A 17,396-nucleotide genomic window follows, 5' to 3' on the forward strand; every position below is an offset into this window, starting at 1 on the left:
ATTTTCTTTTGCTTAAAATTGATAGAAAATATATCAACTCAAACCAGTTTTTTCCAAGCCAGAGTACAACATTTATCATAAAGCATACTTACAGAATAAAATAAACATAAAGAAATAAAAAAAATTCAAATAAAAATATGTTTACAAAATATAGTAAACATAAAGAAATAAATAATCAAATAATATGCGTTTTAGATAACTAAAGTTATATTAAATTAATATATGTGTTTCATATGCCATTTATAATCTAATTTAAGAAAAATATGGTTTAATTATTTCATCTCGAAATTTCCAAGAGTAAGATTAAGGCAAATTAAAATATGAGATTCTAATTAAACTTGAAGTTAGAGTTTGAATGGCTAAATTAAGCTTTTCGAAGCACATATCTTATGACATATTTTCAAGTGATTAAAATTTTAATAAAATAAAACAAAATATCTAGTCGGTTTCTTCATTTTAACGGCACCTACTTCAGATGTTGAATAACGGCCCAATGCCATTAGGGTTCCACTTCAAGTGAGCCACCGTTAGTCGTTAGAGGCCGACCCACATTTCTCTCTCTCTCTCTCTCTCTCTCCATTTGAAGCTGCTTAGGTTTGAGGGATCAAATGTACAAGAGGAGAGTCTCGCTTCTCTCAATCAATTCCCTTGCAGTTCTATGTAAGGTACGCTATTCGAGCAACTCGTCTGATTCGATCAAAACCCTAACTCTATCAAAAAATCTTAGCACTGCAGCTGAAAGATCAGAGCTTTTAAACTCTGTTGACTGCCATTTGGAGAATTCTAATGAGCATTTCCAAAACCCTAGTGGTTCCTGCGGTGAGAGCCAAAACCTTGTTGAATTTGTGCAAAAACCAAATGGACAGGGCTTAAACCCTTGTTGGGGTTTTAGGGAAACCACTGGAAATGTTGTAGGAAATATTCAGGTTGTGGAAAAGGGAAATTCTGGCAGATCTTCTGGGCAAAATCATGGAAAATTTCCGCACAATTTGGATGGTGATTACCAGAATTTTAATGGGAGTTGTTGGGAAAGCAGTAGGAGTGTTAATCAAAATAATCCAAATAAGAGGAAGGGTAATTATAGTGGATATTATGTGAATACTGGGCAGTTTCAACACAAAAATAGTCAGGTTGCTGCATCGAATTCAAAGAGTTCGCTGGATCATCCAAAAGGGGTTTATGGAGGGGGTGGAAACCTACAACATGTGCATGCGAATTGTCAGAAGGGACCTGGAGAAGTGACACAAAATCCAAGTGGGTTTCATTTGCAAGGTCCTTCAGGGCCACAAGGAATATGGAACGGTAATTATACTCAAAATGTTAATCAGTTTCAGCCTGGCTCAAGTGGTTATTACATGGGAAATGCTGGAATGTATCAGCAAGGCCCAAGTGCTGGCCAATATCAGCAGAACCTAAATGTTGTAAACAACCAGCGGAGTGTCAATGTTGTACAATATCAGCCAAAATTGAATGGTGTAAATAATTTAAAACAAGCTTCTCATGTATCTAGCGATCCCAAAGTTGAAGGGACATTGGATGAGTCTTCTGAAACTAGTCCAGATAGAGGTACCCTGGAGGATCTTGATGACTTCTGCAAGGGAAGGAAAGTGAAGGAAGCTGTTGAACTTTTGCATTCGTTGGAGGAGCAGCATGTTCCTGTGGATTTGCCTCGTTTTTTGCTGTTGATGCAGGCATGTGGGGAGGCTAAGGCTTTACAAGAAGCAAAAGCTGTTCATGATCACATTATGAGATCACTGCTCCCTTTGGAAGTCTGTACGTATAACAAGATCTTAGAGATGTACGCAAAATGTGGTTCTATGGACAAGGCATTTGATGTGTTTGACAAAATGCCAGAGCGCAATTTGAATTCTTGGAATATTATGATAACATGGCTTGCGAAGCATGGACTTGGGGAGGATGCCATTGATCTGTTTAGTCAATTTAAACAAGCTGAATTAGAACCTAATGCACAAATGTATATCGGGGTATTCTCTTCTTGTGGTGATGTTGGCGATATTAATGAAGGGATGCTTCACTTTGAATCCATGATGAAGGATTATGGCATTGTCCCATCAATGGAACATTACGTAAGCGTTGTGGACATGCTGGGAAGTACTGGGTATTTGGATGAAGCTTTAGAGTTCATTGAAAAAATGCCAATGACACCAAATATAGATGTTTGGGTAACCTTAATGAATCTCAGCCGACTTCATGGGAACTTGGAGCTTGGGGATCGTTGTGCTGAGCTTGTGGAGCTTTTAGACCCTTCAAAATTGATTGAACAATCTAAGGCAGGCCTTGTAGCTGGAAAAGATTCAGACCTTGAAAAAGAGACAGAGAAGAAGAAGTTGACAAGTCAAAATCTTTTAGAAGTTAGGAGTAGGGTCCATGAGTATCGAGCAGGGGACACATCACATCCTGAAAACGATAGAATCTATGCCTTGCTTAGAGGTTTGAAGGCACAGATGAAAGAAGCTGGTTACATTCCAGAGACAAGATTTGTGTTGCACGACATAGACCAGGAAGGCAAGGAGGAGGCGCTTCTTGCTCATAGTGAAAGACTTGCTACTGCTTATGGTCTTCTAACCAGTCCTGCACGCTCACCTATTCGAATAATAAAGAATCTTCGTGTTTGTGGTGATTGCCATAATGCAGTGAAGATCATTTCAAAGATTGTAGGAAGAGAACTCATCATGCGAGATGCCAAGAGATTCCACCATTTCAAAGATGGGGCGTGCTCTTGCCGTGATTATTGGTGAACAAGATGAAAATAAAGGTGCCTTCTCTCTCATTCTCCTCCTCCTTTCCTTTTCAAAATGGAGAAATGTCAAAGGCTATGTTGTACTGCAATTTAGTTTTAAGCCCATAAAGTTTTGTCGGGGACATTTTTCAGTCTATTATGAAATTAATTTAGTTTTTCTGAATTTCATTATTGTTGGTTTTGTCCGAAGGAATAATTTGCTGTGAATTTCATTATTCAGTCCTCCTGAATGCCTTATTAAATATGCTTACCCAGACGGGAGATAAAACGGATTACTAAGGCAGTCTATGAGAGGATCCTCATCTAAATATTCGATGTGTTTGTCTGATGTCTACATCAAATATTTTCATTTTAATCTTAGTGTAGTGAACTTCACTGGCATTGTTAGCCTACTATTGCAGATCATATTTACATGTTAGTGCATCTGTGGCAAACTATGTTGGTTACATGTGAATCCCTTATTTCTTCTGTTCATTACATATCTGACCTGCTCTTTGCCCCCTTGGAAACTCTGCCGGTTGCTGAAATTTCTAATGAATGTCTCATAATAAGCTTTGAAAAGGTTTATTTGGATCCACTGCTGCCTCTGTTGACTCATTCTGTCCACTTAAACTCATTTGATAGAAGTGTTTGCTAAGAATCCGAAGAAAATAAGAATACCGCAGATTTTTTATGGTTTCTTAGTCTCTAGAGTCTGATAATCTTCTTTAGGGAGTGTTTAGTACGAGATTAACAGGGAGGTACTTATTAACTTGTGACTTTTAACCCTTATTAATGTTGTTTGGATACTTAAAGAGGATAGATTAACTTTTCACCTCATTAATATTTATGTCTTTCTTGAAGAGATAAATGTTAACCTTGAGGGCCTAGGTTAATAGGTTAAAACTTACAAGGATAATATTTAAATCTTGATTTTTTTTAACTTCTACCAAACAATTATTAGTGTTGATGAATTTGTCTCGTGTCTTTACCAGCTTGGAGAAATGTCCCTGATTACCATTCACTAATAATGTGTGATGATTTAGTGTTGAACTGGTGACATTGATACTGAGGGCAGGCAGTCGATGATATATAATTGCTTATAGTGGTTTGGTTCATTTGTTTTTTTGCAGGGATACATAGAAGTTGACCAAGTTAAAAAGTGAACTTTTCCTCTTCCAGAAAAATGTGTTGTGGCAGATACCCTTCATTTAGGTCTCGATACAACTCAACTCAACTAAGCCTTTATCCCAAAAATTTGGGGTTGGCTATATGGATTCGCTTTTTCCACTCTGAACGATTTTGGGTTAAATCTTCAGAAATGTGTAATGCTTCTAAGTCATGCTGTACTACTCTACTCCAAGTCAATTTAGGTCTACCCCTTTTTTTCTTTCTATCCTCTAGCCTAATGTGCTCTACTTGTCTAACTGGAGCCTCCGTATGTCTACGCTTCACATGACCAAACCACCTCAATCTCCCTTCTCTCAACTTATCTTCAATTGGCACCACTCCTACCTTTTCTCTAATACTTTCATTACGAACTTTATCTAGTCTAGTATGACCACTCATCCACCTTAACATTCTCATCTCTGCAACTCTTATCTTAGATGCATACGACTCTTTCAGTGTCCAACACTCACTACCATATAGCATAGCCGGTCGTATGGCTGTACGGTAAAATTTTCCTTTTAATTTATTGGAAATCTTACGATCACATAAAACTCCCGTGGCACGTCTCCACTTCAACCATCCGGCTTTAATCCTATGACTAACATCCTCCTCACATCCCCCATCTACTTGAAGGACTGAGCCTAGATATTTAAAGTGATTACTTTGGGACAGTGCCACTCCATTCAAACTAACTCCTTCCCTATCACCAGTTTGGCCTTCACTGAACTTGCAATGCATGTATTCTGTTTTCGTTCTACTTAACTTAAAACCCTTTGACTCTAGAGTACTTCTCCAAAGTTCTAGCTTCCTATTGACTCCTTCTCGTGTCTCATCTATCAGAACAATATCATCCGCAAACATCATGCACCAAGGAATACTCTCTTGTATATGTTTCGTCAGTTCATCTAAAACTAATGTAAAAAGGTAAGGGCTTATGGCTGATCCTTGGTGTAATCCAATTGAGATCGAAAAATCTCTTGTGTCCCCTCCCACTGTGCGCACAATAGTAGTTGCTCCTTCATACATATCTTTCAATACTTGTATGTACCTAATAGATACCCTCTTTTGTTCTAACGCATTCCATAAGACCTCTCTTGGAACACTATCATAAGCCTTCTCCAAATCAATAAAAACCATGTGTAGATCTTTCTTCCCATCTCTATATTTCTCCATCAAGCTTCTAATGAGAAAGATCGCTTCCATAGTTGAACGACCAGGCATGAAACCAAATTGATTGAGAGAGATAGAAGTATCATGACGTAGTCGATGCTCCACAACTCTCTCCCACAACTTCATTTAGGTCTCGATATTAAGCTAATTATTAGATACACTGAGAGTATTAAAAAATAGTGTTCTCTCTCTTATAAAAAGGTGAGTCTTCTTTATAATATGGAGAGTGAAACCCACATAATTGTGAGAGATGGTGCTATGTACCGGTTGTACCTAATAATTTTTCCTCCATATTGAGGTTGCAAATGAGGATTCACTAGTCATCTGTCTCACAAGCAATTTGAGGGAAATGGATGAGACACGCTTGACCACTTTGAACGCAACTAACTTACATTGTGAGTGCGAATGATATGGTTTGTGAGTCTTTTGTGCATACGTTGATGATGGAAAAAGAATAGGATGACAGAGATAAGTAATCACTTCCGTAATTAATTTTTGGAAAAGTTTGAGATGGTTAATTGCCATCTTCCCATGTAATTTTTGGACTTGAAAACATACAAAATATCCAGTTTTGGCCATAAAATTTGTGATGTAATTGCATAGAATATGATATACAATTTTGGTGTTGACATTTCACAAAATGTTAGAAGGATAATTTTTTATTCTTCACGTGTCTCTCTTAAAGTGGAAAAATCCTACAAACATTGTTTAGCGATGGTCGGTTGAGATGGAATGACAAGTCAATAAATAATAAATATATAAGCTACTTGAACTCCTTGATAATTATAATTTTATGAAATATATATATATATATATATATATATATATATATATATATTTATTATTGAATGTTCATTTGATATATGCTATTTTATATAAAATAATGTCTAATAATCGGTCAATTTTTTTTTCCTGTTTTAAAAGAGTGTATTAAGTTGTTTATTGTTTTATTTAATTACTTTTTTAATATAATGAAAATTTTTCAACTTTATGAATAAATGACTCATGAGTGGTATAGATAATAAGCGAAAATTAAAATACTTTACCGATAAAAAAAAATATCAGTACATAAATCTTTTGGTTTTATTATTATTAATATTGAAATGGGTCATTCTTGAGTGATAGATTCTCATTGATCTACAAACGAAGCCCAAAAGAAAGATACCAAAAACCCCAATGGACCCAACATCAGATTACAATTAGTCGTAAGTCTAATCAAGCCCGTTGGGTTGGGCCAGTTATATTATAATTGCCCCATTAAATTAAAAAGTTCTTATTATCAAAAAAAAAAAAAACTCTTAAATGATAATTAACCCAACAGCAAGCGAAGGACGGTGGTGGAAATCGCGAAGCTCAAATGATCCTATAGCTCAACTCGCCAAACATCTGCGAGACTTAGGAATCTTTTTCATAAATCTCTTCTCCATGGATTTTAGCCAGGTAAAGTGGACATTTCTCTTCAGATCTATAATCTCTTTCTGCTCCTGATCTATAATCCCTTGATTTTTAATCATTTATTTCAGATACAATAGATCTGTTATTGTTTTTTCAATGATCCGCTCCTTACTGAATTGCTAATAATCCTTTTCTCTGCACCGCGTGTTTAAGCTCATGCATGTTCTCGGATGTTTAATATCTCTGAATGCTTATGAGGGATTATCAAAGGCTTTCTGGGCTTTACTTGCGTCACTAGATTTAGTTGCTAGCTGGTCTTGTGCACCACTTTTTGTCTTTTCAATATTTAGGCTTGTAATTTTCGAAATTAGACCCAAGTATTTTGTTTATCCTTGGTAAGAAGGTTGGGAGTCTATGTAAATTAGAAACCCTGGTCGGTTACTGAAACCACCTGTTCATTTGTTGGGCTTAACCTTTTTCATTCTTTCCTTCTTTATTTGTTTGTTTTAGTTTGCTATATCTATCTTTCTCTCTGTAGCCTGCAGGGGAAAACTATGCCAATCCAAAGACATGCTTCTTTCATGTGCTCTTCAAGGTTAGAAGTATCTCTTTTACTTGTAATTAACTAATCATTGTTTAAACTTTGAAGAATCAACTCCACATTTTAATTGTCTACGTTGAACTCTGGCAGGCTGCAGCTCTGGCATTCTACATACTCTCAGCTCTGTTTTTTAATAACTTTGTTATTATCTTTGTGGTAACCGTTGTTCTTGCTGCCCTTGATTTTTGGGTGGTGAAGAATGTGAGCGGCCGGATCCTAGTTGGGCTTAGGTGGTGGAATGAGATAAATGAGGAGGGGGAGAGTGTATGGAAGTTTGAATGTCTTGATCAACAGGTTTGAAACACATTGAGGATGAGTTTGTTATTTTTTTTTTTTAAATCTCCCATTACTAGACAGTTACTTTTGGATCATCACTTATGCAGTTATACTTCATATAATTCCACACATCTCATGATTTCCATCTATTTTTGTGATTTTATGCAGTCGTTGGCTCGTATGAATAAGAAGGATTCATGGCTATTTTGGTGGACATTATACCTTACTGTGAGTAAATATTTGGCGGACTGTTGCATATAACTATTCTAACACACTTTCGGCACTTTAATATAATTAGAAAGGATGGCATGCCTAAATCAGATATAAAGTCGACCTGCTTTAACCATCCCCCCACTTTTCCCACCTTTCACTTCACCTCAGATTATCTCTAAAAAAGATGGAATTCAAAATAGAATTGTCATTTTTTTGTTTAGTTGTTTAGAATGTCTAAATTCTCTTAGAATTTTTTTTTTAATTTTTCATTAGAAATTGAATATTCTAAATTGAAAAAAATTGAAATTTTTTATTTTTATTATTTTTATTTTATATATCATATTATTATTAGTCTATATTTATTCTATATTCTATATCAAATTAGATTAGAATATTGTATTAAATATTATTATATAGAACTTATAAATTTATTTATTATTTTATTATTATTTGATTTATTTGTATATCTTTATTTTATTTGCCCTTTGTAATATTAGTCTTTTGGGAATTAATATTAAAAAATTAACGACGAGATTTATTCTCTTTTTTTTGCATGTCCCTGAGAATCTAGAGTAGGTGTAAACTCCCAATTTCTGGCCTACCATATGATCTGCTATATAAGTAGGTAAATGTGCCTTTCCATAATTCCATTATGGATAGCAATAGTACAGCCAATCATGTGGGTGTAACGTTAAATGTTGAGGAATCAAACTGATCATGTGCTAGTAGTTTCATGCAGCAACATCATCTCATTGAAGAATAATATTTTCAAGATTTATTTTGCTTGATGCTGAGTACATCATGAAATTGAATGATACATAGTGAGGAAAGAAGTAATAACTAACTATTCCTTGAAGATACAAACATAGTTGCCGAAGACTTATCAGACTAGGTCGCATGCTTTACATGGTGTAAAGGACACTGTTACATGTAGGAGAACCAGGTTTAGAAATAAGGGGAATAAATCAGATAGGCCCGAGAATCATTCCCAGAAGATATCAACAAAATCTTACTCTTTTCTCTTTCTTCTATGTGCTCTCTCTAAATCTTCCTGTTCTTCTCTTTTCATTTCTGGAATAACTGAAAGTTAGTGTTTCCACCATAACAAATACATATGAGATATCTAAGCATCCCAGTGTTTGGATTGGGGTTTAATTGATTATTTATCTGATGATTTCTTGGGGTGGAAAGGACATAAAATAGAATTAGTATATGGCTGATTTGATTTTGTGCAAATTTATACAGGATATTGATTTATATATGCTTAAAACTTAATAGTTGAAATTACAGGTAGCATTGAAACTGGATAATTTCTCTTGAATTAATGTTCACTTTGAGTCTAGTATTTTATATTTTTCTCTCTTATATTATTTTTCCCCCTTGAATATTATGCAGGCAGCTGCTTGGATCGTACTTGGAATATTTTCAATTATAAGGTTCGAGGTTGATTATGTCCTGGTAGTGGGAGTTTGTTTGAGCCTCAGCATTGCAAACATTATTGGGTTCACCAAATGTCGCAAAGGTTTGGAAATTTATTATTTGAAACTTAAAATATCAGTGATATTACTATTCTTAGTGCCATACTGAAAACTTTACTTGAATGGCTTAAAGTGTAGTTATTTCCTGCTTGTGATGTTTCATGTCAATGTCACCATGTTTCACTTTGTTAGCTTGAGCTGGGCTGTGATTTGAGCTTGAAACAGTATTTTTCTGTGGTTTCCATGCCATCTCGAGTCAGTTGACTTGAATTTATACTAATTTTCAATATAAATAAATATAGCGGTGGTTGCAAAAATAGGAAGCAAGAAACATAATCACTATCCACATAGATAATTAGGTCAAAGTTTACTTGCGTACCCACTTGTTACCTTGTATCCAAATTGACAGAGGATAGGAACTGTTTGTTAAATATAGCAGGAGAAAGATACAGAAATATGTGAATTGTATTGGAGGGAAATAGTGTGGAAAGTTGGTTATAGCTGTAGAAAGCTGTCACCAGTTGTGAATTGTATTGGAGGGAAATTTGGTTATAGCTGTTGAAAGCTGTCACCAGTTGTTACTGAGCAGTATAGGTAGAGGACAGATTGTATAAAAGAGATAGTTAGGGGCAATTCTGTATTCATTCAAGATTTCTAATCAATAAGATACTTTCTCTCTTCTCTTCCTCCTGTACTTTCCCTTTCTCTTCTTTCCTCCTCCTCCTCCTCCTTCTTCTTCTTTTTATTCTCTCTTCTCTATTTCTTACTCTGTTGGGAACCAGTTAGGGTTTCTACCTAACACTGTTCTATTTTGTTGAGTGTATGATGGGAACCTCTCCTTTTGTTAAGCTCCAACTTGTAGTTCTCTGCATAAATGCGAAGAATCCGAGAGTTGTACCTAAAACACAACAAAGTTTCACTCACTCGCATTGAGAGGCAAATAATTCATTGTTTTTCCAAGCTTTTTTGAAAAGAAAACATCTATCTACTAGATATGTTCATAGTTCTGCGCCTACTTTGCCTGCCAAAATACCAGGCTTAGACAATGGTTTTTCCTTCTAAGCCAAGCTATCCCAACTGACCAAAGCCCTATTAATACTTGAGCTGGCCTTGGGCCTGCAAAAGAGAGCATGCTTATATTCATTTTGTACATATTTTATTTATATGGTCTGGGCTTGAAATTCCAAACTTGAAAGTTCATGCAAGCCTAGGGCTCAGGCCTACGTTATAAAACCCCAACCACACTTGGGCTCAGCCTGACCTGATAAATAAGGAGGCTTGCCATTTATAAAGCATCTTCTTTTCATCAAAATTTTGAGTGTTAAAATCGTTTCCCACTTAGTCTCCCAAGAAAAGAAGGATAATTTCGAAGGCACTTTAGTTTTCTTGGAAAATTGCTTGTTTTCAATTATAGGTGGGGTTCATGGGCACGACAGCCAGGCCTTTCTTCTAAAAACCAACAAAAAAAGGCTCTCGCCTGGCACCTCGTCTTTCCAGAGAAATTTTGTTGTGAGATTAACACAGAATTCCCCCTTGTTCATCAACACAAATAAAATTTTATCTTCCCACTAAAAATGCGGTGCATTCTCCTGCGAAGTTTAAAACAGATACTATATTGCCCCTACAGACCTGTTCTGCATGCTCCCATTTAGAAGTTGGATATCATTTAGCTTGGCCTATTAAGAGTTTGTGGATTGCATTTGTAACTTACGCAACACATTATACCATTGTTAAAATGCTCATTTCTTATTTTAACAGTTATTAAAATGCTTAAGATAGTCTCATATGTTGCCTTCTGTAAGCTTCATTTTCTATTATTTATTCCTATTAAGATTTTGTGGATTGCATTTGAACTTACGCAGCACTCCAACACATTAAACCATTGTTAAAATGCTCATTTCTTACTTTGACTGTTATTAAAATGGTTAAGATAGTCTCATATGTTGCCTTCTGTAAGCTTCATTTTCAATTATTTATTTTCCTACTGTACTGAATAGTGCTTTGTCCATATTCAGATGCCAAGAAGCAGATTCAAGCATTTGCCTCCCAGACTATTGCTTCTCATTTCTCATCTACCATACAGTCTGCATTTAGTGTAGTGTGAGTTTCCTGAACCGAAAAGGTTATCCGAATACATCATTCTGTTTGCTTAACTAAGATGCTACTATCGACATTAGACTTTTTTGTTTCTGTTTTCTATCTTCATTGTGGCAACAACTTTGGAATTTCGAAATTTGTTTTATTTTTGGAAGCTGCAAGGACAATGTGATGTAGGCATGTAAAGAAGAGAAGAGGATAAAATTGTAAAGATATTAAAAGGTTTTTGGAATGCACATGATTTTATAATCAAATTTTGTGATGATAAACTTGTTCTATACATTATCACGATGATCATGCATTTAAGATATGTGAAGCAAACAAAGAATATGGTTGCCACTTGTACCACTTCTTATTTAGAAGTTTCTCTCATTAAAATCTCAGTTCTTACATTTGACTCGGTTTCTTTGGAATGCAACGCTGATTGAAACTGGCACTTGCTTTTGGCATTTGAAAGTGGGCCCTTATGAAATGAATTGGGTCGTTTTTAAATCTAATTCCCTTTCTTGTAAGGTATTTTAAATCTAATTCCCTTTCTTGCAAGGCAAGGAATATATTCATAAAACATTGAAACCATTGCTTAGTTTTCAATTAAAACAGGACCCTGAACTTTTTGATGTGGCCGTGATAGAACGTCAAGCTCTTTTCATTAAAAAAAACAAGAAAAGGTTTGCTCCAAGCATTTCTTATTCATTCTTTAATGTTTTTTTTTTTTTTTTTTCCTCATTCATTCTTTAATATTGGAAGTGCGATTTTGTTGGCATTGGAATAATAGTGGTGTCTTACATCCAAGTTTGTGAAACGTTGCCACAACAGGACTACAATGTCTTGTATTTAAATATCTATAAAAGGTCTTCTGAAGAGTGTTCCCACTTCACGTTTATGTCTTTTGTTTGAAATTGAGTTTTAGAGATTAAAATTATTTTTCTAAATAAAATCATCATTTTAAATATCGTTGAAAAAAGTAATTTAAAAAAAATTATTTTATTATTTTAATATTTTTATAATTAAAAATTATTAAATTTAATTTTAAATTATTTTTTAATATATTTTAATATTTTTTAATTAATATATTTAAAAAATATTTTTTTTTCAACAATAAATTTAATAACAATAAGCAGGCCTATGTTATGAGTAGGTTTTGTTGGCATCGGAATAATAATAATAATAATAATGGTTTGAACTGAAATATTCTCAAAGTGTGAAAAGCAGGCATTTTGGCCAGATTACTTATCAATAATTAGCCTAAAAGGTGTGACTGATTGCTGCCATTTGCAGATGGATCATTTTGACTTGTAAATCTCAAAATATAGTTTGTAAAAAAAGATCAAAGTCATAGTTTTTGGTTTTATATTTTTCGAAGGATCGAAGTCATAGTTGAAGGGATAGAAAGGAGGTATTAAAATAGACATGGATATTTAAAATGGCATCGTTATAATTTATATTTTCTAACGAGTTGACTTGGTTAACCATCCATAGTCATTCACACAAGTATATGCCCATTTACACTTCAAATGTATGGATGGTAATTGTTCTCGACCAAACTTCGTCCCGTCTCACATTTAAATAATTTTTCTCAATCGTTTTTGATTTTGCATGAAGCGGTTACAGAAATAAGATCTCTCCATTTTTAACTCTTCAAATCTGTTCCAATAACAATTTTTTTTTATTAAAATTTTTTTAATGAATAAATTTATATTGTGTAATAAATTAAAATAAAAAAAATGAAAAATAGAAAAAAAAAAAAAATTCTCGTAAGTAAATTCGTCGTCTCATATTCCAATCCTCTGTCGAGCAAAGACGGGAATTGTTGGTAAGGTACTTCACTAGAGACTAAATTATTTGCATACTTCCAATCTATATTTGCAAACGAGTACGAACTAAAGCTATCCTATATATATATTAACTTTGTAAGAGTGCGTATGCCTTCGAACCCTAATGGGAATGTAGAATTTGATCGTGCGGACCACTGAGGTGCCTTATGGGGAAATCTATTGTTCAAATTTTCTTTCAAGCCGTCACGCTTGGCGCAATAAAAGTTAAACTTATTATTAATTATCATTTTTCCGTATTTTAACTTAAAATTAACATATATATTGTAATCGATGTAATTAATTAATAAAAAATGTAAGAGTATTATTATAATATTAATTATTCAATTAAAGTTGAATATTTTCAGTGTTATATATTTATTAATCGTCATTGACATTTTCATATTTTTTTTAATTTTTTATTCATTTTTATGAATGCTAATATATTTTAATTGTGTATGTTAACTAATTTATTTTTTTATAAAAAATAGATAGTAAAAAATGTAATTTCATTGAAATATATAAATGAAATATGTAAGGATTAAAAATAAAATATTAAAAAAAAGTATTATAACCACCTACTATGAACTTTAATAATCAAATTATATTAAAAATATTTTTAATAAAAAAAATGAAATATTAAAAATATAAAAAAAAATATTAATTTATACTAAACTGGTGCATAGCAAAAATATTAGTTATATAATAAAATGGTTATTCCATAATGAAAACTCAATAATAGTTACACATGTGCAAATGTAATTATTATTTAAAAAAAATTATTAGGTGTTTATAAATTTTTGGGACTCACCTATATATATTTATTCCTACTCATATATATATATATTTTTTTTTATTTATTTATTTCCTATTGGGTTTATCATTTTATATAAAATATTTTATATAGAATAACCGCTTCATAGCATAATTACTCCTTCAACAAAATCTATAATATTGGGTATTGAATTTATTTTTTATTTCAATTAATTATCATTAAATTTGGAATTAAAATTTTATATTCTTAAAAAAATATTAATATTTTTAACCTAAATTGTATTATTATTAATATTATTGTTATTGTTATTATTATTATTATTATTTCCCCAAGTTGGAAGTTTCAGCAAGGAATCAATGTAAAAGCGTTGGAATAACATTTTTTATATAACCTGTTTCCCAGTATGGCAATACAGAACTCAGGAAAATGATTTCAACATCAATTTTGAATTATATAGCTACAAGTGTCCAAAAGTTTGCATAAGTAAAACAATTTTGGGCGTTTAAGCAAGAGATATAGAAGATCTCCTTACTGTTAAGATCCTCTTCCCTTTCATTTATAATCTATTCTATTCTCGTTCTCCATTTGACTATTGTTATCTAGACTATTTGTCATTTCTTGTCCTTTCTTCCTAAGCCTAGGAAATAGACACAAATCAACCCTAACCCAATTTAAACCTATCTATATTCTCTAATACCAAACAAATGAAAGAGATCCTTCTCTGATATGCTCCACTCAACTTCGAAATTGGTCTATCGACGAGCAAGAAACGTGCGATCAAGAAACGCCAAGATGCCTTTGAAACATTTCTCTCAATCTACTATTACTCCACAAAAGCGTATTCCCATTAGATTAGGAAATGAGAACTGCAGCCCAATAAGAACCGTTACAGGTAATTAAAGGAAACAGATAAAAAGGGTTAGCTTCTGTACTTTGGAACGTTGATGTCTCTTCCACATACAGTAGGTTGATTTGAAGCTACATATATTGTGACAATGTTTTTGTTCCATAGCTAGGATTTGATCCAACTAGCAATGTCAACGACTTCGTGGGAGTAACACTAATACACGAGAAAGCGAATGATGCGATCAGTGTCAATTGATCCATTTTAAGCCATCTATTTTGATATTCACAGCGTAGTTTTAAATTAATTATAAATTCACCAGATGGTAATATTTTAAATTAATTAAAGGATGACCTAATTAATTAATGAGTTTTAACTCAATATTATATAAAATTATTTTTAATACTATAAAATTTTGAGTTTAAATTTCAGTCAAAACTAAAATAGTTAGTGTATTGGCATGTGAAGAGAAGGAAAAATAAGGGAGAACGTTAACGTGATGGATGGTAAGATGCATGAAAATTTTCAGCACACGGAGGGGTCCTATTGCTTAGGAAAATTCAACACAGATGATATGTGCATGAATTTCAGGGGAGTACAGAAATGGGTTCTCTTCATAACTTAGGTTAGGTTAATTTATATTTGATTAATTTTGTAATGGCTCAATGAAAAATACATGAGTCATAATCGCAGCAGCTAATTGACTTCCCTTGTGGGGTGCATGCTAAAATTCTCGACTACTTGCATTTTTGCTCACCTAACCCTAAACCCCATTAAACAATATTAGGCGAAAATGAGACTATTTTGTGCTTGAAAACAGCGCAAAACTCCTTTAAATTCAAAGGCCATCAATCACACACACCAAAATTTCAAAACCCTTTTTTTAAATATTAAAAAAAAAAAATTTGTTATTAATGACGTATAAATATTTCATTATTGACGCAATTATATATCATTATTATTATTATTATTATTTGTATTTGGAGAAAAATAAATGCCAAATTATTATCCACTGAAAGAAAGAGAGAAAAACGATTTTTTTTTTTTTTCAAATGAAGTGGAGAGGAGTAATGCCATTGGTCCATCACCAATTCATCACCACCATCATCATCTTCTTCACATGCTTCAAAAAGATCCCAAGGACTGTACAAACCCATTAAAGTAGTACTAAATTTTAGTCTTAGACGTCATAGAAAAGGAGCCGACTCAACCTATGCTTGGACTTCATAACGCTGTTCGAGTGTGCGTGTGTTAGAAAGTTGAAAAGTCAAAGGGTCAAACCCAAAATTTTAAAAATAACCCATAATTACATATTTAAAATTAAAAAATAATAGTTAATTTGTACCTAGGTGCGCCACCCCACGTTTATATGGTCATGGTCTTCTCGTTGCTATCTTTACCTCACTGCTCACTATATATAAATATGCATACAAACTACTACTTATACATCTAATCCCCAAGCCTAATCTTAACCCCTCATCTTCTCTATCGCTCTTGCCAAAATCTGCAACTCCGCTCTCATCTTTCTGCTCATCTTGATAGAAGAAATGAGCGCTCAATTAAGAAATTATGATTGTGCAACTTACAAGAATGAAGATATCGACCTAAGGAAAGGTCCATGGACTGTGGAGGAGGATGCCTTACTTACCGAGTACGTTTCCATCCACGGTGAAGGACGCTGGAACGCTGCTGCTCGCTGCGCAGGTGATTACCCTTTATCCTTTAAGCCTTTATCTTTACTGCCTGACTAGCAACGACAACCTTTATGGCTTCCTAGTTTATGTAACAGAAGAGCAAGTGACCGTTTGAGACGAGCTTAGACGCTACCTTTTTACAGCATAATTAAGAATTTACTGGTTCTTTTTTTTTTTTTTTTTGGTGTGTTCCTGAATTCATGATCTTGACTGTACAGGATTGAAACGGACTGGCAAAAGCTGTAGATTAAGATGGTTAAACTACTTGCGGCCAGATGTTCGACGTGGGAACATAACTCTCCAAGAACAGCTCTTGATTCTGGAACTCCATTCTCGTTGGGGCAATAGGTATTTTCTCTTTTTTTCCCCTCCTTCTTAGCATTAGTAGATTACTGCGTCTTTCAGTGCATAATCTTTTTTTTTTTTTTTAATTCCTGTGACCTGAAATTTTAAAGGTGGTCGAAAATAGCACAGTACTTGCCTGGCAGAACAGACAATGAGATCAAGAACTACTGGAGAACCAGAGTCCAAAAGCAGGCAAAGCAGCTCAAATGCGATGTTAATAGCAAAAAATTCAGAGAGGCCATGCGCTATATTTGGATCCCTCGGTTAGTCGAGAGAATTCAGGCAACATCTGGGTCTCCGACGGATCATTCCACCACATACACCAGTTGCAACAGTCACCTCGATATCCCTGCAAATAGTGAATCCGTGCAAATAACCGACCCCATGAAGGAGTGGATAATGCCAGAACCATCAGGGACCTCGTCGGAGTCATTGGACACCCAGGTTTCTCCAGTGTCAGACGTGACAGAATATCAAAATGGATCGGGTTTATACCCTGAAGAAGAATCTGGTAGGTGGGTGGAAACAGAGATGGGGATGCAGAACAATAGTATACTAGGTGAAGAGTCATTGGACAGTTTATGGAATCAGGAGAATATTTGGTTTCTACAGCAGCAGCTAATGTGATATTTTAAGATTATGGTAAATGAATTAGTTTACGTGACGCATCAAGTATTTGAACATTGTGCGATTCCGTGCTCGTTCTAAAAGCAGCAAATTACAGCCGCTAACAATGTACACTTTAATTGAAAAAAAAAAAAAACCATATACAGAGATGGACGTAACA

The 17,396-nt window shown here is 33.9% G+C and overlaps 3 protein-coding genes across 3 annotated transcripts; all 3 read left to right on the plus strand.

Annotated features, from left to right (window-relative positions):
- Positions 1-539: 539 nt before the first annotated feature.
- LOC110653417 (pentatricopeptide repeat-containing protein At4g32450, mitochondrial-like) lies at positions 540-5,575 on the plus strand. The gene is made up of 3 exons (XM_058152583.1): positions 540-2,776; positions 3,874-3,955; positions 5,211-5,575. Exon 1 carries the CDS (start codon positions 609-611, stop codon positions 2,757-2,759), a length of 2,151 nt encoding a protein of 716 aa, XP_058008566.1. The 5' UTR covers positions 540-608; the 3' UTR covers positions 2,760-2,776; positions 3,874-3,955; positions 5,211-5,575.
- A 784-nt stretch (positions 5,576-6,359) lies between these two features.
- LOC110653418 (Golgi apparatus membrane protein-like protein ECHIDNA) lies at positions 6,360-11,394 on the plus strand. The gene is made up of 6 exons (XM_021809040.2): positions 6,360-6,520; positions 7,014-7,070; positions 7,167-7,370; positions 7,521-7,580; positions 8,961-9,087; positions 11,059-11,394. The coding sequence occupies exons 1-6, from the start codon at positions 6,383-6,385 to the stop codon at positions 11,145-11,147; spliced, it is 675 nt and encodes a 224-aa protein (XP_021664732.2). The 5' UTR covers positions 6,360-6,382; the 3' UTR covers positions 11,148-11,394.
- A 4,478-nt stretch (positions 11,395-15,872) lies between these two features.
- On the plus strand, positions 15,873-17,396 carry LOC110653420 (transcription factor MYB78). Its single transcript, XM_021809046.2, has 3 exons — positions 15,873-16,274; positions 16,483-16,612; positions 16,720-17,396. Exons 1-3 carry the CDS (start codon positions 16,118-16,120, stop codon positions 17,234-17,236), a joined length of 804 nt encoding a protein of 267 aa, XP_021664738.2. The 5' UTR covers positions 15,873-16,117; the 3' UTR covers positions 17,237-17,396.

Source organism: Hevea brasiliensis, chromosome 9 (assembly GCF_030052815.1).
Source record: "Hevea brasiliensis isolate MT/VB/25A 57/8 chromosome 9, ASM3005281v1, whole genome shotgun sequence".
Taxonomy (NCBI): Eukaryota; Viridiplantae; Streptophyta; class Magnoliopsida; order Malpighiales; family Euphorbiaceae; genus Hevea; species Hevea brasiliensis.

Excerpts from the sequence above, each read along its gene's own strand:
- LOC110653417 (XM_058152583.1), top strand. The coding sequence starts at position 609 with ATGTACAAGAGGAGAGTCTCGCTTCTCTCAATCAATTCCCTTGCAGTT.
- LOC110653418 (XM_021809040.2), top strand. The coding sequence starts at position 6,383 with ATGATAATTAACCCAACAGCAAGCGAAGGACGGTGGTGGAAATCGCGA. Across the intron at positions 7,071-7,166 it reads TCTTTCATGTGCTCTTCAAG|GCTGCAGCTCTGGCATTCTA; the intron begins GTTAGAAGTATC and ends GAACTCTGGCAG. Across the intron at positions 7,371-7,520 it reads TTGAATGTCTTGATCAACAG|TCGTTGGCTCGTATGAATAA; the intron begins GTTTGAAACACA and ends GATTTTATGCAG.
- LOC110653420 (XM_021809046.2), top strand. The coding sequence starts at position 16,118 with ATGAGCGCTCAATTAAGAAATTATGATTGTGCAACTTACAAGAATGAA. Across the intron at positions 16,275-16,482 it reads CGCTGCTGCTCGCTGCGCAG|GATTGAAACGGACTGGCAAA; the intron begins GTGATTACCCTT and ends TTGACTGTACAG. Across the intron at positions 16,613-16,719 it reads CATTCTCGTTGGGGCAATAG|GTGGTCGAAAATAGCACAGT; the intron begins GTATTTTCTCTT and ends GAAATTTTAAAG.